General features: G+C 42.4%; 1 protein-coding gene across 1 annotated transcript in view; it reads right to left on the bottom strand.

Annotated features, from left to right (window-relative positions):
• The window catches only part of LOC311126930 (gamma-aminobutyric acid receptor subunit pi), a gene marked incomplete at both ends in the record, with an annotated part of 79117 nt that extends 59066 nt beyond the window's left edge, over window positions 1-20051 (bottom strand). Inside the window, one exon of the mRNA XM_084158642.1 lies at window positions 19996-20051. Coding sequence (XP_084014768.1) covers window positions 19996-20051 — 56 coding nt within the window. The remainder of the gene's footprint in view (window positions 1-19995) is intronic.
• Between the last annotated feature and the right edge of the window lie 2389 nt (window positions 20052-22440).

The following is a 22440-nucleotide window of genomic DNA, read 5'->3' as shown; positions in this document are numbered from 1 at the left end:
ATGTGACAATGGTGGGGCAGACAGGGTCAAAGTGAGCCAAGACTGGGGCTGTGGTGAGCTGGCTCTTCAGTGAGTGGACCGCGTCTGAGCAGGCTGCCATCCAGACCCATGGCTCATCCTTCTTGAGGAGCTGGCGAAGGGGCGCTGTGGTCTGAGAGTAGTGGGGCAGAAACTGGAGGTAGTAAGCTGTCATGCCCAAGAATGAGGCTACCTGAGAGGCTGAGGTCGGTTCCGGGATCCGGTGGACGGCTTCAATGTTCGACATGAGTGGGGCAATGCCTTTGGCCGATAGGCGGAACCCCACAAACTCGACGGCTGGAGCTGCAAAGGTGCACTTTCCACCGTTAAGGGTCAGGTTGTTCCGCAGTAGAGCACTGAATACTCTGTGGAGTCGATAATCATGGATGTGGAGGTCAGGGCCGTGGACCACGATGTCATCCAGATAGACCGCCACCCCAGGTATTCCACCTTCTAGAAGCAGCTGGGGTCAGAGCTAAATCCAAAAGGCATGTGTGTATATCTGAACACGCCAGCATGTGTGACAAAGGCCGTGAGGTCTCTGCTAGCTGCATGGAGGAGTACCTGAAGATAACCCTGACGAAGGTCAAGCTTCGTGAAGATCGTGGAGCCATGACATTTTGCGGTCAGCTCCTCAGCTGTAGGCAAGGGGTACTTATCCGGGACAACGGCCTTGTTCACAACACGGAGATCCACACAGGTCCGGATTCCACCTGACTTTTTGGTTGCGATGACCAAGTTTGATATCCAGGGGGCAGCGTTGACTGGCTCAATGATGCCTGCATCCAACTGTGACTGGAGATCTTTTGTGACGTCATCACGCAGTGCAAAGGGAATGCGCCGCAGGGGCTGCATGACTGGGGTCACTTCCGGATTCACTAGGGGCCTGTGAGTAAAGGCTGTGAGGCAGCCCAGTCCATCAAACAGAGTTGGCAGTTCTGTTGCCATGTGCAGGTAACCTGGTGGATAGCTGACCCACTGTCATCTCTCAGTGTGAACCCCAAGCCTGTGAAGAGGTCGAGGCCCAGGAGGTTGGCACCCTGCTTTGCAACATGAAATGTGAATGATGGCAGATGCTTGGTGCCGTAGTGTACTGGGACCTGGAGGGTGCCTACAATGTCTATCTTGGATCTACCGTACCCACACAGGGCAGTGGAGGGCTGTTGGAGTGGTAGGTGACTGAAAAACGTGTAGTAAGTGGCAAGGTTGAGCAACGACACCGCAGCGCCAGTATCCAGCAGCAAAGGCAAACCCACCTCGCCCAGCTGCACAGTGCATGTCCTGAATGACACATGGTTGGTGGAGACGGTTCGGATTTCCGTGTGTTCATGTTGAGAGTGAGATGAAACTAAGGGCCTGTTCTGGGTGGAGCTAGTAGCTGGGGCAGAACGACACACTTTCGCAAAGTGATTGTATTTTGAACAGTTCTTGGATATTTTCCCACGGGCTGGGCAGTTTGAAGGCCTTGAATTGTGAGAGCTAGCCCCACAGTTGCCACAGCTACTTCTGTTTGTTTGTCTGTGTGCCTGCTGCACGGGCATGCCGGTGTCTGTGTCCATGCAGCTATCGACGTGGGAGGGCGTGCGCAACGTGTGATCGTTGTAGTGCGCCTGCTCGGGCTGAAGCTGCTGTGTGAGAATGGCTGGGGGCCGAGTGTATGCTGCAGAGCTGTCTGTTAGCATAGTAGAGCATTCCAACGCCGCTTCAACCTGGAGTGCTATTTTAATAGCTCCATCTAGTTGTAAATTATCAGATTCCAAAAGCAGTTTCTCCCTTGTCTTTTCACATAACGTCCCCTCTATCAACTGATCCCTGATGATCTCGTCCTGAAGTGTCCCGTAGTTACAAGAGCTAGCCAAATCCCTCAGATTAGCCACGTAGCTTTGAATGGACTCACCCGGCCGTTGGTGTCTCTTCTGTAGCCGGTAGCGTCGGAGGAGCACTCGCTCTTTCCCGGTGAAGTGGTTCCGTAGGAGGCTGACTGCAGCAGTGAATGTAGGAGCCGATCCAAGCGCTCTGAAAATCCTCTGTACCGAGGCAGTGACGGAGCAGTGCTGTCCTCCGCTTGTCGGAGATTGTAGAAAAGTCCATAGCTTCGAGATAAGTGTTAAAACTGTCAAGCAAGTTATTCCACGGGACTGGAGGTTCGCCAGGCACGGCGAGGAATGGTGCTGGCGGTGGTAAACTCATTCAGCCATCTTCGTCGCCAATGTTATATCTAGGCTAGCTGTAGAAGAACGCACATCTGCACAGTTTCACATTGTACATCACTCTGTCGTTTAATGACATGTGCCACTCATTCTGACAACCCATTCATCCGTAAAGCAGCACACTGTCGTAAACCATAACAACGTACAGTACGACGTACAGCACGTCGTACCATACATAACACACACGAAATAAAATAAATACATGTGTCAGAAAACAATAATTAGGCTAAATCTGGGATTTCGACTCATCGTTACCACTTACATGCTCTCTCATGCTCCTCCATGTAAAGAAATTAGACTGCAACCAGAGATCTATATATAATGAAGAGGTGCTTATGTATCCGCCCTAACAATGAGAGTCATTGTCCCAAAGGTGGGAAGGCAGGCGACAAGCTTAAATCCAAAATTAGCCCATAGAAACGCATTGGACTTATTTTGGACAGATTATGGTGAGAGCGAAACCTCTCGCTTCGCCTCTTCCTCTCTGCTGTGTTTCCCTGTCATTGCTCGCTTTGTGACTGACATCCTATCAATAGATCGCTAGAAGATGCGTATCATTCCTTCTAGTGGGAGAGGGCTCGACAGAGTAGCAAATTGAAACATTTAAATGAAAAGTAGCCTAGTTAATATGACGTGGAAAATGTAGCCGGCTTAAAATGAGTATGTAAGCGGCTGATTAGCCGACAGCCGGCGCTAATGGAAAACACTGAGACATGCAACCAGAAGTCTCTTCACAGTCCCTAAAGCCAAAAATGAATTCAAGGCAACACACAGTACTATACTGTATAGAGCATGGAACTCCCTGCCATCTCAAATCACTCATGCAAGCAGCAAAATTAGCTTTAAATAAACAAATAAAACAGCACATTACAGCACAATGCCTCTGACCTAAATACACTACATCACCAAAAGTATGTGGACACCTGCTCATCGAACATCTCATTCCAAAATCATGGGCATTAATATGGAGTTAGTCCCACCTTTGCTGCTATAACAGCCTCCGCTCTTCTGGGAAGGCTTTCCACTAGATGTTGGAACATTGATGCGGGGACTTGCTTCCATTCAGCCACAAGAGCATTAGTGAGGTCGAGCACTGATGTTGGGCGATTAGGCCTGGCTCGCAGTCGACGTTCCAATTAATCCAAAAGGTGTTCGATGGAGTTGCGGTCAGGGCTCTGTGCAGGCCAGTCAAGTTCTTCCACACCGATCTCAACAAACCATTTCTGTATGGACCTCGCTTTGTCATGCTGAAACAGGAAAGGGCCTTCCCCAAACTGTTGCCACAGAGTTGGAAGCACAGAATCGTCTAGAATGTCATTGTATGCTGTAGCGTTAAGATTTCCCTTCACTGGAACTAAGGGACCAAGCCCAAACCATGGAAAACAACCCCAGACCATTATTAATCCTCCACCAAACTTTACAGTTGGCAATATGCATTCGGGCAGGTAGCCTTCTCCTGTCATCCGCCAAACCCAGATTCGTCCGTCGGACTGCCAGATGGTGATGCGTGATTCATCACCCCAGAGAACGCGTTTCCACTGCTCCAGAGTCCAATGGTGGCGAGCTTTACATCTATCCAGCCGACGCTTGGCATTGCGCATAGTGATCTTAGGCTTGTGTGCGGCTGCTCGGCCATGCGAATCCAACGGATCTCGTGCTGACATTGTTTCCAGAGGCAGTTTGGAACTCAGTAGTGAGTGTTGCAACCGAGGACAGCCGATATTTACGCACTTCAGCACTCGGCTGCCCCATTCTGTGTGGCCTAACATTCCACTTCACAACAACAGCACTTACAGTTTACAGGGGCAGCTCTAAGAGGGCAACGTTGAAAGTAACTGAGCTCTTCAGTAAGGCAATTCTACTGCCAATGTTTGTCTATGGAGATTGCATGGCTGTGTGCTCAATTTTATACACCTGTCAGCAACGGGTGTGGCTAAAATATGTAGTATATACAGTGCATTCGAAAAGTGTTCAGACCCCTTGACTTTTTCCACATTTTGTTATGTTACACCTGTATTCTAAAATGGATTCAAATATTATTTTTTTATCATCAATCTACACACAACACCCCATATTGACAAAGTGAAAACAGGTTTTTAGTATTAAAAAAAACACACAAAAAACGTATTTACATAAGAATACAGACACTTTGCTATGAGACTCCAAATTGAGCTCAGGTGCATCCTGTTTCCATTGATCATCCTTGAGATGTTTCTACAACTTCAGTGAAGTCCACTTGTGGTAAATTCAATTTATTGGACATGATTTGGTAAGGCACACACCTGTCTATATAAGGTCCCACAGTTGACAGTGCATGTCAGAGCAAAAACCAAGCCATGAGGTCGAAGGAATTGTCTGTAGAGCTCCGAGACAGGATTGTGTCAAGGCACAGATCTGGGGAAGGGTACCAAAACATTTCTGCAGCATTGAATGTCCCCAAGAACACATTGGCCTCCATCATTATTAAATGAAAGAAGTTTGGAACACCAAGACTATTCCTAGAGCTGGCCTCCCGGCCAAACTGAGCAATCGGGGGAGAAGGGCCTTGGTCAGGGAGGTGACCAAGAACCCGATGGTCACTCTGACAGAGCTTCAGAGTTCTTCTGTGGAGATTGGACAACCATCTCTGCAGCACTCCACCAATCAGGCCTTTATGGTAGAGTGGCCAGACGGAAGCCACTCCTCAGTAAAAGCCACAAGACAGCCCGGTTGGAGTTTGCCAAAAGGCACCTACAGGACACAGACCAGGAGAAACAAGATTATCTGGTCTGATGAAACAAGATTTAACTCTTTGGCCTGAATGCGAATCTTCAAGTCTGGAGGAAACCTGGCACCATCTCTACTGTGAAACATGGTGGTGGCAGCATTATACTGTGGGGATGTTTTTCAGCGGCATGGACTGGGAGACTAGTCAGGATCGAGGGAAAGATGAACGGAGCAAAGTACAGAGAGATCCTTCATGAAAACCTGCTCCAGAGCGCTCAGGACCTCAGACTGGGGCGAAGGTTCACCTTCCGACAGGACAATGACCCTAAGCACACAGCCAAGACAACGCAGGAGTGGCTTCAGGACAAGTCTCTGAATGTCCTTGAGTGGCCCAGCCAGAGCCCGGACTTGAACCCGATCGAACATCTCTGGAGAGACCTGAATATAACTGTGCAGCGATGCTCCCCATACAACCTGACAGAGCTTGAGAGGATCTGCAGAGAAGAATGGGAGAAACTCCCCAAATACAGGTGTGCCAAGCTTGTAGCGTCATACCCAAGAAGCCTCGAGACTGCAATCGCTGCCAAAGGTGCTTCCACAAAGTACTGAGTAAAGGGTGTGAATACTTATGTAAATGTAATATTTATATATTTATATTTTAATACATTTGCTAAAATTTATAAAAACCTGTTTTTGCTTTGTCATTATGGGATATTGTGTGTAGATTGATGAGGGAAAAAAATTATTTAGTCAATTTTAAAATAACCTGTAACATAACAAAATGTGGAAAAAGTCTAGGAGTCTGAATACTTTACGAATGCACTGTATCAGTATGTAGTTCTGTCGTTGAGTTGATACCTAAGTATGTAGCAGTGGAGGCTGCTGAGGGGAGGACGGCTCATAATAATGGCTGGAACGGAGCAAATGGAATGGCATCAAACCATGTGTTTGATGTATTTGATACCATTCCACTAATTCCGCTCCAGCCATTACCACGAGCCCGTCCTCCCCAATTAAGGTGCCACCAACCTCCTGTGGTATGTAGTGATATGTGTGTATGTGTGTGACTGGTGGATGCTGCTGGGTGTAAATGTGGTGTAGGGGAATGAAGATGGAAATGTAAGACAAGTTGCTGCGGTGGAAACCATTAAGTTGAGACTTTAGAGGGAGGAAACGATTCAAGGTTGCAGCATTCATGTCTGTTAACTCTGATCATGGTGGCTGAGGTGAAAGGACCTTAGGTGAAACTCCATCTGATTCACAGGGACCTTGTTCATTTTATGAGCAGGTCCAAAGCCTTGCACAATACCTCAGATAACTCTTCATGGAGTGGTAGACTGCAACCCGTTAACTATTCCTCAGCTAACCCTTTATGACTGTTAGATTGCGTTCATGCAAGTGACTGATCGGATGAATCCTCACTTATCAGTATCTGCAATTTGGCAGTATACCCAGACCTTGTTTTGAGAACGAAAGATATCTCTGTTTCAAGGACTCAGCTTAGAGAGAAGAACCCTCATGAGATATTGGTCTGTCACATGTGATGAACCAGTATTGGTCGGTCACATGAATGAAACAAAACGGTAATGATGAATTTATTAAGCTAAATCATGCAAATATAACTTGTCTGTGTATAGCCGTATATAAGACAACTGCTGGGACGGCCCCAGCAGAGCTCCTGATTGACATGTGTACTATGGTGCATTGAGTTGGTTGGATCCTCTCCAGCGTGCTGACAATAAATAATGATTCATTTAAGATTGACTTCGAGTGTCCCTGTTTAAGGAATTTCCACGACACACGTTACACTATATCTCAGCTAACCCGTTAAGGGTGATAGACTGTAACAAGGCTCAAGATTCAAGGCCTGGTTATTTATGCATGTTCATGAATGTTGCATTTTACCAAATGAAACCCATAGTGGGTGGTAACTGTAAGAAAAGGCCTACAAGTTTAAGAGATTACATGTTTCCCCAGGATACCCATTACGGGTGGTAACTATAGAAACAAGGTAGCTTTATTACAGTCAGGGGGATTTAGCAAAACAAGATTGCTATATTCACGTCAGGGTAATTTAGCGAAAAGTGTCAGCCTATTTGTTATTACATTTCCATTTTTGTTTTTTAGTGTGTTGTACTTGCATTCAGTAGCGTCTATGAATCACATGATTATGAAGGCATACAGTAAATGTATGAAAGCGTGTATTCTTTTTAAAATGTATATAGTTCTGTCCTAAGATATACATGTTTTATGTTTTGTGTGGACCCCAGGAAGAGTAGCTGCTGCTTCAGCAGTAGCTAATGGGGATACTAATAAAATACAAAATCTAGTGGTCAAAACCTGGTACTTTCACACAACTTTATGGTAAATATTGCAAGCAAAAAAAAACATCACCAGATGCACAGGGAATGCATTACATAATATGGAGAAGCAATACTCAAAGCCACAGATTTGTACTACTTGTCAAACACAGAGAACTGATACTGTATACAGGTTGTTGGGGTGGGATTGGCATGGGGTGTGGGGGGTCCGTGGGTGGCTAATAAAAAATAAAAAAGGGGGGGGGGGGTGGGTTCCTCATATCTTACTCATTGGTAGGAACAAGTTTGGTCCAAATCGGATGTTGGGTACTATAATTATTGAATATTATGTAAATCCTATAAATTTTAATGGCCAATTTGGGTACAATCAATTAGTTTAATTTCTCAGAGATCAAAATATATTTCAATAAAATAATGTTTCAGGAATGCTAATCGTATCTGTTACTAACTACATAAAGTATTTCAGAACAATCTAAGATGATGGATGTCGAAATCCTCTTTCTTGTGCTTTTTGAGGTGGAACGACCCTGTACCCTTTAGACCTCCTCCCCCAGCCCAAGGCTAAGTCAGAAGAGGTATTCATCCCCCAGCGACAGGCAGTAAGGGAGAACAGATGAAAACATATGTCATCAGCCACGTCCTCAATGTGCAGTTGTGTTAGTTGGCTGCACACTGGATGCTTCGCCTGTCAGGTCGGATTAAAACTCATGTTTTTTTATTTATCCTGTGAGTATTCAATTTCCTGCTGTGAAATGGGATTTGAGGAAAGTCGGTGCTGCTCTATTACGCAGAGATTACTCTCCTCCACTCTGTTGGGACTTTAGCAATGTCCTCAGACCCTCACCCACTCGAAGACATTGAGGAAGGCACAGCAAAAAAGTCCTTGTTGGTTCTGTATCTGAGGCTTTCGGATAAATAATTGCTGTTTCTTTCTTCCCTGCTATCCCAGCTCCCAAAGCTCTTTGACATACAGTAGGAGAGGAAAACTCTCTTGTCAAATATTTAATACTTCCTCTCCTGGGATACTGTGTTTTGAATTTTAAACATGTCTCCCCTATGTACACTGTAAAAAAATTATTATTTGAATCAACCCCAAAAAAATTGTGACAACTGGGTTCAAGTAAATTAGTTAGGTTTTCTCAATAAAAAAAAAAAAACGACATTTGTTAAATGCTAACTGTTAATTTTGATTATTAGCAAACCTATATTTCAAGGTGCAACCTATTTCTTTCAACACTCAACTTACTTTTCCCCTTTGGTTAAACCTAATAAATAACATAAATACAAACTAATATACAACCAATTATTTAATGTTATACCAAGTTCATTTTAAACTTTGTAATTACCTATCCACATTTTTTTAAGCAATTAAATACATTTCCTGTTAATCAAGATATTACATTGGTTACATAACATAAAATAATGACTCCAAACACTTTCTTTACATAAGACTTTCACATTAACTCGTCACAATATTGTAACCAAGTGGTGGCCATCTCATCAATGAAAACCTTTCCAGGCTCTTTAGTATCACAGTACTTACGCAGATATAATTTATGAGTCAGTGCTGGCAGTAAACAGTTAACAATAAAACATTTTAAATAAATACAAATAATTAAATAAAAACATTAACTGGAATGACATTCACTCTCACGGGTGGCCTAAAATAACAACTGGAAAGCCACGCCCCAATAGCTCACGCCTCAAACTCTTCTGATAGCCTGCCGCGCTACATTGCACCCACCACTATGCAATACGAATGCGCATGAGGTGTTGAAAGCAATTTAGAAGCTTTCATTCAATTCAAAAAATCACATTGATCTGTCAAATTCATTATTTGATTAGACACATTTTATAGAATAGGTTGAACAAACCTAAGCGTAATTTTCAAATGTGCACCTTCAGCTGTTTTACCCAACTTAGCAATAGGTTAAGTTACTGAAAAGTGGAAGTTAAGAATCAAGTTCTTGAATAAGTTATTGGAAATAACTAACTTTTAATATATTCATATAAGTTAGCATAAAATCAGTACCAGATAATGCATGGGTATTCTTTGGCGGCCATGTACAGTATTTCATGTGCAGAGTGTGCAACCTTTAATTGGCACCTATTGGATCTATCTGTGTGTACCTGTCGTCTTGGGCTTACTAGCACATGAAATACATGGCCACCAAATAATACCAATGGAATCTTCCATGCCAAAATATTTTATAGTATATACATTTCTGATATACCGCCCAGCCAGCATACACCATGGGGATTTTTTTGACTTTATTTTCAGTAAAAGAGACATTCAAGCCTACTGTATGTGTGTGTGCATGTGTGTTTGTGTGTGTGTGGTTGGCTTGTTGATTGTATGGGGAGAGATAGAGGGAGTCTGGTCAATGGGATTTTCCAATCCATTAGCCATAGCTAATTAAGCTGAAGTATTGCTAACTTGGCATCTACAACTCTCATGGCCTACAAACTCTACAATGACTTACAACAACACAAGGTGCTTATTATTGGACCCAAAGCACACAGAGAAAATCTGGCCGCACATTTAAATTCACGGACAATAAAGATAAAACACTATGTAAAAAACCTAGGTTTCATTTTAGATTCTGAACTCAATTTCGAATTACACATTAGGAATGTGACCAAAATAGCTTATGGAACATTGCCAAGGTGCGCCTGTTTCTATCTCAGGGTGATAGAGAGAGACTCATCCATGCTTTCATTACAAGCAGGCTTGACTACTGTAATGCTCTCCTGTCTGGTCTACCCAAAAAGGCCATTGGTCAACTGCAAAACACACAGAATGCTGCACGGGTACAGACAAAGATCAGACGGAGAGCACACATTACACAAGTTTCTGCACTGGATTAATTTTAAGATTCTTCTATTGGTTTTTAAATCAATCCACGATTGGCCACCCCAATAAATATAAGACATGCTTTTGAGTTACAGTGCCTTTGGAAAGTATTCAGACCCCTTGACGTTTTCCAAATTTTGTTACGTTACAGCCTTATTCTAAAATTGATTTAAACCTCAACAATCTACCCACAATTGCCCATAATGACAAAGCGAAAACAGGTTTTTAGAAATCAGAAATACTTTATTTACATAAGTATTCAGACCCTTTGCTATGAGACACGAAATTGACCTCAGGCGCATCCTGTTTCCATTGATCATCCTTGAGATGTTTCTACAACTTGATTGTAAATTCAATTGATTGGACATGATTTGGAAAGCCACACACCTGTCTATATAAGGTGCCACAGTTGAGAGTGCATGTCAGAGCAAAAACCAAGCCATGAGGTTGAAGGAATTGTCCGTAGAGCGCCGAGACAGGATTGTGTCGAGGCACAGATCTGGGGAAGGGTACCAAACATTTTCTGCAACATTGAATATCCCCAAGAACACAGTGGCCTTCATCATTCTTAAATGGAAGAAGTTTGGAACCACCAAGACTCTTCCTAGAGCTGGCCACCCGGCCAAACTGAGCAATCGGGGGAGTTGGGCCTTGGTCAGTAATAACCCAATGGTCACTCTGACAGAGCTCTTGAGTTCCTCTGTGGATATAGGAGAACCTTCCAGAAGAACAACCATCTCTGCAGCACTCCACCAATCAGGCCTTTATGGTAGAGTGGCCAGACGGAAGCCACTCCTCAGTAAAAGGCACATGACAGGCCGCTTGGAGTTTGACAAAAGGCACCTACAGGACTCTCAGACCATGAGAAACAAGATTCTCTGGTCTGATGAAACCAAGATTAAACTCTTTGGCCTGAATTCCAAGTGTCATGTCTGGAGGAAACCTGGCACCATCCCTACGGTGAAGCATGGTGGTGGCAGCATCATGCTGTGGGGATGTTTTTCAGTGGCAGGGACTGGGAGACCAGTCAGAATCGAGGCAAAGATGAACGGAGCAAAGTACAGAGAGATCCTTGATGAAAAGCGCTCAGGACCTCAGACTGGGACGAAGGTTCACCTTCCAACAGCACAACGACCCTAAGCACACAGCCAAGACAACGCAGGAGTGGCTTCGGGACAATTCTCTGAATGTCCTTGAGCGGTCCAGCCAGAGCCCGGACTTGAACCCGATCGAACATCTCTGGAGAGACCTGAAAATAGCTGTGCAACAACGCTCCCCATCCAATCTGACAGAGCTTGAGAGGATTATTTTTAATACATTTGCAGCATTTCTAAAAACCTGTTTTTGCTTCGTCATTATCGGGTATTGTGTGTAGATTGATGAGGGGAAAAAAACAAATTAATCCATTTTAGAATAAGGCTGTAACCTAACAAAATGTGGAAAAAGTCAAGGGGTCGGAATACTTTCCGAAGGGACTGCAATAACAAATATTACATGACATTACATCCATAACACTTTTCACAACACATTAAGTGTGTGCCCTCAGACCACTAGTCTACTACCACATATCTACAATACAAGTGTGTACGTGTGTGTAGAGTGCATGTGTTATTATGTGTATTTGTATGCATGTGTCTGTGTCTGTGTGTGTCTCTTCACAGTCCTCGCTGTTCCATGAGGTGTATTTTAATCTGTTTTTTAATCTGATTCTACTGCTTGCATCAGTTACCTGACGTGGAATAGAGTTCCATGTAGCCATGGCTCTATGTAGTACTGTGCGCCTCCCGTAGTCTGTTCTGGACTTTGGGATTGTGAAGAGACCTGTCTTGTGGGGTATGCATTGGTGTCCGAGGTGTGTGCTAGTAGTTTAAACAGACAGCTCGGTGCATTCAGCATGTCAATGCTTCTTACAAAAACAAGTAGTCAAATCTCTCCTCTACTTTGAGCCATGAGAGATTAACATGCATATTATTAATATTAGCTCACCATGTATATTTAAGGGCCAGCCGTGCTGCCCTGTTCTGAGCCAAATGTAATTTTCCTGTCCCTCTTTGTGGCACCTGACCACATGACTGCACAGTAGTCCAGGTGCGACAAAACTAGGGCCTGTAAGACCTGCCTTGTTGTTAGTGTTGTTAAGAAGGCAGAGCAGTGCTTTATTATGGACAGACTTCTCCCAATTTTAGCTACTGCTGCATCAACATGTTTTGACCATGACAATATACAATCCAGGGCTACTTAGCCACCTCAACTTGCTCAATTTCCCCATTATTCATTACACAATTTAGTTGAGGGTTAGGGTTTAGTGAATGATTTGTCCCAAATACAATGCTTTTAGTTTTTTGAAACTGACTGCACCTCTTTGTTAAGTGTTGCAGTAATTTCACTCACTGTAGTAGCTGATGTGTAAAGTATTGAGTCATCCGCATACATAGACACACTGGCTTTACTCAAAGCCAGTAGCATGTCATTAACAAAGACAGAAAAAAAGTAAGGGGCCTGGGGAATTTCTGATTCTACCTGAATTATGTTGGAGAGGCTTCCATTAAAGAACACCCTCTGTGTTCTGTTAGACAGGTAACACTTTATCCACAATATACAGTAGCAGGGGGTGTAAAGCCATAACATATGCTTTTTTCCAGCAGCAGACTATGATCGATAAGAGGACTCCCATGGTATTTACATATTTGCAGAAATCCATTCAGGTCTATTTTGCGTTCTAATGATCTAAAGTCGTGCTGTTGCTACTGCCAGTAAATACACAGTCCAGTTCAAAGTGGTCCTCTGTAGCTCAATTGGTAGAGCATGACGCTTGTAACGCCAGGGTAGTGGGTTCGATCCCCGGGAACACCCATACGTGAAAATGTATGCACACATGACTGTAAGTCGCTTTGGATAACAGCATCTGCTAAATGGCATATTATTAAAGTTTAATGATGGCAGGGCCGTGTGGCAAATGGCTTATTTGCATAAAGGCAGCAGACTATGATCGATAATGTCAAAAGCTGCACTGAAGTCGGCATTTGTGTAAGTGCCGTGCATGTTGAATGTCCTTCCCTATAAGCATGCTGAAAGTCTGTTGTCAATTTGTTTACTGTAAAGAAGCATTGTATTTGGTCAAACAAATTTTTTCCCAAAAGTTTACTAAGGGTTGGTAGCAGGCTGATTGGTCAGCTATTTGTGCCAGTAAAGGGGGCTTTACTATTCTTGGGTAGCGGAATGACTTTTACTTCCCGCTAGGCCTGAGGGCACACACTTTCTTGTAGGCTTAGATTGAAGATATGGCAAATAGGAGTGGCAATATCGTCCGCTATTGTCCTTAGTACATTTCCATCCAAGTTGTCAGACCCAGGTTGATTGTCATTGTTGATAGACAACAATAATTTTTGGACCTCTTCCACACTCACGTTTCGAATAAAAAATTACAATGCTTGTCTTCCATAACTTGGTCAGTTATACTTGGATGTGTAGTGTCGCCGTTTGTTGCTGACATGTCATGCCTAAGTTTGCTAATATTTACGATGAAAAAATCATTAAAGTAGTTGGGCGGCAGGTAGCTTAGTGGTTAAGAGCATTGTGCCAGTAACCGAAAGGTCGCTGGTTCTAATCTCCGAGCCAACTAGGTGAAAAATCTGTCAATGTGCCCTTGAGCAAGGCACTTAACCCTAATTGCTCCTGTAAGTCACTCTGGATAAGAGCGTCTGCTAAATAATGTAATGGGTGTAACTAAGGCTGGGAATGTCATTACAATCAAACTAGCAAGGGAAATGATCACAAGCTAGCGTATCTATTTATGTAGGAAGCTAAAAACACGGAACCTAACGTTAGCTAGATAGCTAGTTAGCTAGCTGCTAGGAGGATGTCATGTCATTGGAGGAGTGGGTGAGTGACTGACTTTTTCCCCTAATATAGTTTTCGGTAGCTACACAGCTAGAGATACAGATGTCATTTGGTTAGCAAGCAAGAAATGTGAATTGCTTTGCTAGCTTTGCTGAACTTGAACGACTGTTATTCAGTTAGCATATCTCTTGCGTTCGCAAATTCACTCTGGCTATCTATTCCGATTTCAGAGAACTCTCGTCTGAGTGTGCCAGTATGCACAATAACTGATGAATTTACGACCGTGCAACACCTGCTGAATATGACTGGTGTCAGTAAACATAGGCAAAAAAAGTTATAGTTTGTCACGAATGCTCTAGATAACATGTAAACAGCCTAACCAGCTCTGCTAGGGCGAGTACAATGGTCAGAGTGAGGTGTTCTCTCATTTGTGTCTAGAAGTAGCTAGCTAGCAAACTAGACAACTTTAGCCAGTTAGCTTGGGTGTTTGGTTGGGACAAGCATGCATTGGCAGGCAAGCTGCAGAAGGACGAGTAGGCTACAATTACCCATAATTTATCAGTGCAATTTTGATGGCCAACTAGCTGAAAAAGTTTAAGAGGGTTTATCTAATGTTCCCTCATTAGATTTTAGCTCTGGCTAGCAGGTTGTTTGATCAATAGGACTGTAAAGTTCCCAAATGTAAGAGGACTCCCATGGTATTTACATATTTGCAGAAATCCATTCAGGTGTATTTTGCATTCTAATGATCTAAAGTTGTGCTGTTGCTACTGCCTGTAAATACACAGTCCAGTTCAAAGTGAATGATGGCAGGGCCGTGTGGCAAATGGCTTATTTGCATAAAGGCCTACTGAAGCGCCAATTGGCAATGGCACATCGGTCTGCATAGACTCTGGTCCTGGACGAGACAGATGTGTTTATTAGGTTTTATTTACTGCAGTGTCTATTAATTGTCCAAATGCACGGCCGCTTTCCCACTCTATATTGCTGTAGAATTTTCCCAAATATCTTAGTATACGTCATTCCCAAACATTCAAAGAATTTATGAAAACGTGAAAAGGACCATATGTAAGTCCTCACTTGTCAGAATTTTTTTTAAAGTGCCATATTCTTCCTGGGGGTGTATATGAGCAGAGCTGCCACACTGGGTGCCCGGGGAGCAGTTGTTGTAGAGGGTTGTGCAGGCAATGACATCTAGGATCGATACCAGCAACCCTCCGGTTGCCAGCTCAGTTCCCACCAGATTTTTCCTGTCGGACCCGGGATTTGAACTGACAACCCTCTGGTTACTAACCGCTAGGCTACCTATCGCCCTATGTAGAACATATGCTTCTGTATTGTATCCTCTGAAAGATAGTAGTGTTGAAGATTGAAGCTAATTCCAGTTTAGCATGACTTTGAGAGATCTAAAGCGCACTAAAGGATGCCAAAGAAAAGGTTTGTTCTGGCGTAATATCCCTTAAACCTTTTACTGCAGTGGGTTAAATCAGGGTCACATAGAGTCTTTCTTGGTAGTCTTAAACAAATCTACTTTGAAACAAAAGTATACACCTCACACACATGGTTATGGGCTTACAAAAAAGCAGACACCTGTACCATTTCAGATATCGAGTTGAAATGTATTCACTTTTGAGTTTGCATCCCAATTTTACACTTTATATACATCACAGAAGACTGAAATATAACAAAACCGTTTGATATAGAAATAATGTTTATTAATTATGAAATTATTACAAATATTAATAACATTCCACCCATGAGGCCACTAGGTAATTTGACTGCAGGAAAGGGCTACCATTATACTTCCCACGCTATTAACATATTAATACGAGGCAGATCCATGTCTCCCACTGTGCAGAGGATTTGCAGTGGGACTTGGTGGAACTAAAAAACTATGGTACTGTAGTAGCAGGGACTAGGGCAGGGTTCTTCAATTCCGGTCATGGAGGGCCGAAACACCTCTGTTTTTCATCCTCTCCTTCTAATCAGGGGCTAATTCAGACCTGGGACACCAGGTGAGTGCAATTAACTACCAGGTAGAAATAAAAAACAGAAGGGTTTCGGCCCTCCAGGACCGGAATTGAAGAACCCTGGACTAGGGAGTGCTCAGTGCACGGGCAACCTAACACTCTAGTAAACCTAACATGGGGAATGCTCCAACAACTCAGTGGTGGTTAATTTGACTGATATTTCAATTTCTTACAAAACACCCCGCCAGAAGCAGTGGAACTGTAAATTGGTTCTGATGGACAGTTGGGTTACTTAATGTAATAGCTGGATAAAGAGCATGGGATCTGTCTGTGAATTCTGTGATACATGACTCCAACTGGGAAAAGGGTGTGCAACAGGGAAATAGATAGCCTATGATCTGTATTTGATCCTCACAGTTCATACACATGTTTGATCCATGTGTTTAGTCTAGGTTTTAGCTATTAGACAACTTTAAGACAACATTCAATTTCCCAGTCATAACAAAAGGCATGGAACTCTGCATCTGTTGCATTATTCTCATTTTTTAAGCCACCCAGCTGTGATATCAACCTCTCCCCTTAATTATCTTGCTCTTTGTTCTCTCCAATGGAAAGAGAATACAACAGTGTAGTGATGTTGCTAGTGCTTTCAAGGAGAGCCACAGGAACATGAGAGGAGTCAGTTATCTGAGGGCAGATCATACCCCCAAGACATGCAAACCTCCCCTATTATTGGTAATGGTGAGAGGTTAGCATGTCTTGGGAGTATGATCTTTGACCCTCTAATTGTTTCACTCATAATTATTCACAATTCATTCAGGATTATCCGTAATCATGGTAGCATCCACATTAATGTAGAAGTGTTTAGAAACATATTCTATAGTTAATAATAAAAGTGACTCCAAAATGACCCAATACATTGTTTATCATTAATTTCTATTGGGCACAAAATAATCTGAAACACAACCAAAACAAACTGCAAATGCATCCAACAAGTTTGTAGAGTCACAAGCTTGATGTAGTCATTGCGTGCTAGGAATATGGGACCAAATACTACACTTTTGACCATTTTATTTATACAAATCTTTAGGGATGTCAATATTTTTGACCCCTACATTGTTGAAAACAAATATTTTGTCTGGTGCAGTAGTGTTTGAGCGAGGGAGAGAGAAAGTTAACTGCTGGTTTTCAGTGAATTGGTTTAAATCCCATGGCTCATTTGAAATTCTGGAAAATTCTCAGCGACAACAGTGGTCAAATTAAGATATCACATCTGTAAATGGACAAAGACTCCCATGTGGGATGGGACTCTTGATGCTATGCTAATCTCTGAAGGGATGGTGGCCGGAGCTACTGTGCCAAGGACCAACTTTTTATGGCAGAATAAGGTGGTACCCGGGGGGTTGGACATACCTAAGTTGTGCATGGAGAATATTATGCCTGCTAAAAAATGGACTGGCAAGAAGATGATGAGTTCCTGTCACGGTAAGGGTCAAGTATGCACCACAACATCCCATCATCCTCTCTGCGTAACTCCTGAAGGCATTAGCACAGCCGATTGGACACAGTGCTTGGTGCATCTGGTGCTGATGGCTGCATCACTGGTGCCACACAGCAGCACTGTGGCAGTGTCAATGTGAATTTCAAAACATCTGTAGAGAATTCCAATGCTTTTGAGTGATGCAGTGGGACTCGTTATTGAGTATTGGTGTGTCTCAACAAAACAACCAATGGAGAATTGCTTTATCTTTCTCTCGCAATCGCCCTCTCGATCTCTCTCTTACACACACACACATGCGCTTGCTCACACACACACACACGCACACATACAAACACACAGAAAATCCGTTAACATTTTACTTGACACCCAGTGTCATAACACGTTATGACACGGTCATAACCATGTCATAATATTTCATAAAAGCTGACATAACTTGTCACAACCTGTCATAATATGGTCAGAACACAGTCATGACTCATATTTACGCCTGTTGTGACATATATTGCAATATTTTATGGATGGTTATGACACCTACATAAGAGTGTCAAAACCCACATATTTTCAAATTAGCTTTTTCCCTGCCAAGAAGTTTCCTTTCTTTAAAAGTTTGGTTCTTAAATCCTTTGTTGTTGTTGTAATGAATTCTTTACAGTCATATTTTTTTCATAATATTTTAAATAACTTGTAGAAAATACACTTTATGACACTGTCATGAAGCATTATGACCAACCCGTGTCACTTTACTTGGACTAAGAAAATACATTTTATGACACTGTCAAGAAGCATTATGAGTCATAATTTATGACCATCATAATTATATAAGCCACGTAGGCCTATCACATAAAGTTTGGGGTCACTTAGAAATGTCCTTGTTTTCGAAAGAAAAACTATTTATTTGTCCATTAAAATAACATCAAATTGATCAGAAATGCAGTGTAGACATTGTTAATGTTGTAAATGGCTATTGTAGCCGGAAACGGCTGATTTTTTATGGAATATAGAGGCCCATTATCAGCAACCATCAGTCCTATGTTCCAATGAAACGTTGTGTTTGCTAATCATTTTAAAAGGCTAATTGATCATTAGAAAAACCTTTTGCAATTATGTTAGCACAGCTGAAAACTGTTGTGCTGATTAAAGAAGCAATAAAACTGGCCTTCTTGAGACTAGTTGAGTATCTGGAGCATCAGCAATTGTGGGTTCGATTACATGCTCAAAATTGCCAGAAACAAATAACTTTCTTCTGAAACTCGTCAGTCTATTCTTGTTCTGAGAAATGAAGGCTATTCCTGAAGACCTCATAACTGAAGATCTCATACAACGCTGTGTACTACTCCCTTCACAGAACAGCGCTAACTGGCTCTAACCAGAATAGAAAGAGGAGTGGGAGGCCCCGGTGCACACCAGTCTCAACGTCAACAGTGAAGAGGTGACTCCAGGATGCTGACCTTCTAGGCAGAGTTGCAAAGAAAAAGCCATCTCAGACTGGCCAATAAAAAGAAAATATTAAGATGGGCAGTCTGAGATATGGCTTTTTCTTTGCAACTGCCTAGAAAGTCAGCATCCCGGAGTCGCCTCTTCACTGTTGATGTTGAGACTGGTGTTTTGCAGGTACTATTTAATGAAGCTGCCAGTTGAGGACCTGTGAGGCGTCTGTTTCTCAAACTAGACACTCTAATGTATTTGTCCTCTTGCTTAGTTGTGCACCGGGGCCTCCCACTCCTCATTCTATTCTGGTTGCTCTGTTCTGTGAAGGGAGTAGTACACAGCGTTGTACGAGATCTTCAGTTTCTTGGCAATTTCTCGCATAGAATAGCCTTCATTTCTCAGAACAAGAATAGACTGACGAGTTTCATAAGAAAGTTATTTGTTTCTGGCCATTTTGAGCCTGTAATCGAACCCACAATTGCAAAAGGGTTTTCTAATAATCAATTAGCCTTTTATAAAGATAAACTTGGATTAGCAAACACAACGTGCCATTGGAACACAGGACTGATGGTTGCTGATAATGGGCCTCTGTACGCCTATGTAGATATTCCATAAAAAATCTGCCATTTCCAGCTACAATAGCCATTTACAACATTAACAAATGTTTAAAACAGGTCTAAATATATGTGTCATGACCATATTATAACAGGTTATGACAAGTTATGTCAGCTGTTATGACATGGTTATGTCCGTGTCATAACGTGTTATGACGTTGGGTGTCAAGTAAAGTGTTACCGAAAATCCTTTACACTGGACCCAGCAACACCTAATTTTACCATTTTTACAATGTCTCATACTGTCAACTGACTGTATATTCAGCATTACATTTACATTTACATTTACGTCATTTAGCAGACGCTCTTATCCAGAGCGACTTACAAATTGGTGCATTCACCCTATAGCCAGTGGGATAACCACTTTACAATATGTTTTTTTTTTTTTTTTTTTTTTTTTTTTTTTGGGGGGGGGGGTGGGGGGGGTAGAAGGATTACTTTATCCTATCCCAGGTATTCCTTTCATCTATACATAGTAACCACAGGTCCCAGGCAGTCACTGTAACTATTATATTGTAACTTATCTTAATTACCTGCTAATGAGGAGCATGATGAACACTCTCCCTCCAGAGCGGAGAACAGCCATCATTGCTGGATGTGTGGAGGCGTCTGGTGAAGTCTATCTGAAATAAGAGGAAAGAGAAAACGCAATCCCTAAATATAGGTACACTCAGGCTTTTGTGCATGTTCAATGCCTGCACTACTTCATATATGTTCTTCGACTGAATAATATTTAGTTCAGATCCAGTGAAAAGGACTCCCAAACCCCAGTCTTTTCAGGTGCTGTTTACAAACTCAAATTAGTTGAGGGGCATCACAGATGTTCTGAGTCTTCTGTGCTGTTTTTGTACACTGTAGACCTCCATGGTAATTTTATGACTGAATTGACATACATTCAGGTCCCAAATTATTATTGGCACGCTTGATAAAGGAGCAAAAAAGACTGTATAAAATAAATAAATAAAATACTGATCTATATTGTATGCTCCAAATGTTTTGTTATTATATTATTTTATACTAATACAATTGCTCAGAGAAAGAGATTTTGTTTAAAACCTCTTAAATGTAACTAAATGTAATAAAACATTTAATCTACGTCATCCCGAAAAAAAAATATTTCTCATGAGAGGGCCAGTAATGCTGCAAGAAATGTTAAAATCTCACCTTTCAAAAAAATTAAATAATAAGAACTGTCTGGTAAAACTAGTTATACATTGCTGAGGTGTAGTCACTTTTGACAACAGAAGCTCAAGTGCACATTACAAATATGATATAAATATGAAACTATAAAATATTTTCTATGATGTATTTCCTACTCAACAAAACTGTGTGAATAAGGCTTGAAATGACTTAATTTTTTTCTAAATCAATTTATTAAATGACTAACTATAAGATTTCACCATCCTTATAACTGTAAAATACATATTTGTATATTTAGTGTTAGAGACAATGGGCATATGCTTCCATTTTTCGACGCCAAACCCACCACTGGTGTGCGTGGCCAAAGATATCTATTTTCATGTAATTTGATCAAAACACTGGTTCCAATCCAAGTGCCAATGCTGTTTATCAAACTCCAGGCCGCGCTATGGTCAGATTACATGAAAATGAGTTATTTGGCCATGCATACCTGTGGTGTATTTAGCGTTGAAAAATTGAAGCATACATCGTGGTCAAAAGTTTTGAGAATGACACAAGTATTGGTCTTCACAAAGTTCGCTGGTTCAGTGTTATGAGATATTTTTGTCAGATGTTACTATGGTATACTGAAGTATAATTACAAGCATTCCATAAGTGTCAAAGGCTTTTATTGACAATTACATTAAGTTTATGCAAAGAGTCAATATTTGCAGTGTTGATCCTTCTTTTTCAAGACCTCTGCAATCCGCCCTGGCATGCTGTCAATTAACTTCTGGGCCACATCCTGACTGATGGCAGCCCATTCTTGCATAATCAATGCTTGGAGTTTGTCAGAATTTGTGGGTTTTTGTTTGTCCATCCGCCTCTTGAGGATCGAACACAAGTTCTCAATGGGATTAAGGTCTGGGGAGTTTCCTGGCCATGGACCCAAAATGTTGATGTTTTGTTCCTCGACCCACTTAGTTATCACTTTTGCCTTATGGCAAGGTGCTCCATCATGCTGGAAAAGGCATTGGTCGTCACCAAACCTTTCTTGGATGGTTGGGAGAAGTTGCTCTCTGAGGATGTGTTGGTACCATTCTTTATTCATGGCTGTGTTCTTAGGCAAAATTGTGAGTGAGCCCACTCCCTTGGCTGAGAAGCAACCCCACAAATGAATGCTTTACTGTTGGCATGAGACAGGACTGATGGTAGCGCTCACCTTGTCTTCTCCGGATAAGGTGTTTTCCGGATGCCCCAAACAATCGGAAAGGGGATTCATCAGAGAAAATGACTTTACCCCAGTCCTCAGCAGTCCAATCCCTGTACCTTTTGCAGAATATCAGTCTGTCCCTGATGTTTTTCCTGGAGAGAAGTGGCTTCTTTGCTGCCCTTCTTGACACCAGGCCATCCTCCAAAAGTCTTCACCTCACTGTGCGTGCAGATGCACTCACACCTGCCTGCTGCCATTCCTGAGCAAGCTCTGCACTGGTGGTGCCCCGATCCCGCAGCTGAATCAACTTTAGGAGACGGTCCTGGTGCTTGCTGGACTTTCTTGGGTGCCCTGACGCCTTCTTCACAACAATTGAACCTCTCTCCTTGAAGTTCTTGATGATCCGATAAATGGTTGATTTAGGTACAATCTTACTAGCAGCAATATCCTTGCCTGTGAAGCCCTTTTTGTGCAAAGCAATGATGACGGCACGTGTTTCCTTGCAGGTAACCATGGTTAACAGAGGAAGAACAATGATTTCAAGCACCACCCTCCTTTTAAAGCTTCCAGTCTGTTATTCTAACTCAATCAGCATGACAGAGTGATCTCCAGCCTTGTCCTCGTCAACACTCTCACCTGTGTTAAC

Source organism: Coregonus lavaretus (genome assembly GCF_964263955.1).
Source record: "Coregonus lavaretus genome assembly, chromosome: 1".
Taxonomy (NCBI): Eukaryota; Metazoa; Chordata; class Actinopteri; order Salmoniformes; family Salmonidae; genus Coregonus; species Coregonus lavaretus.
This window is presented reverse-complemented; position numbering and strand designations above follow the sequence as displayed.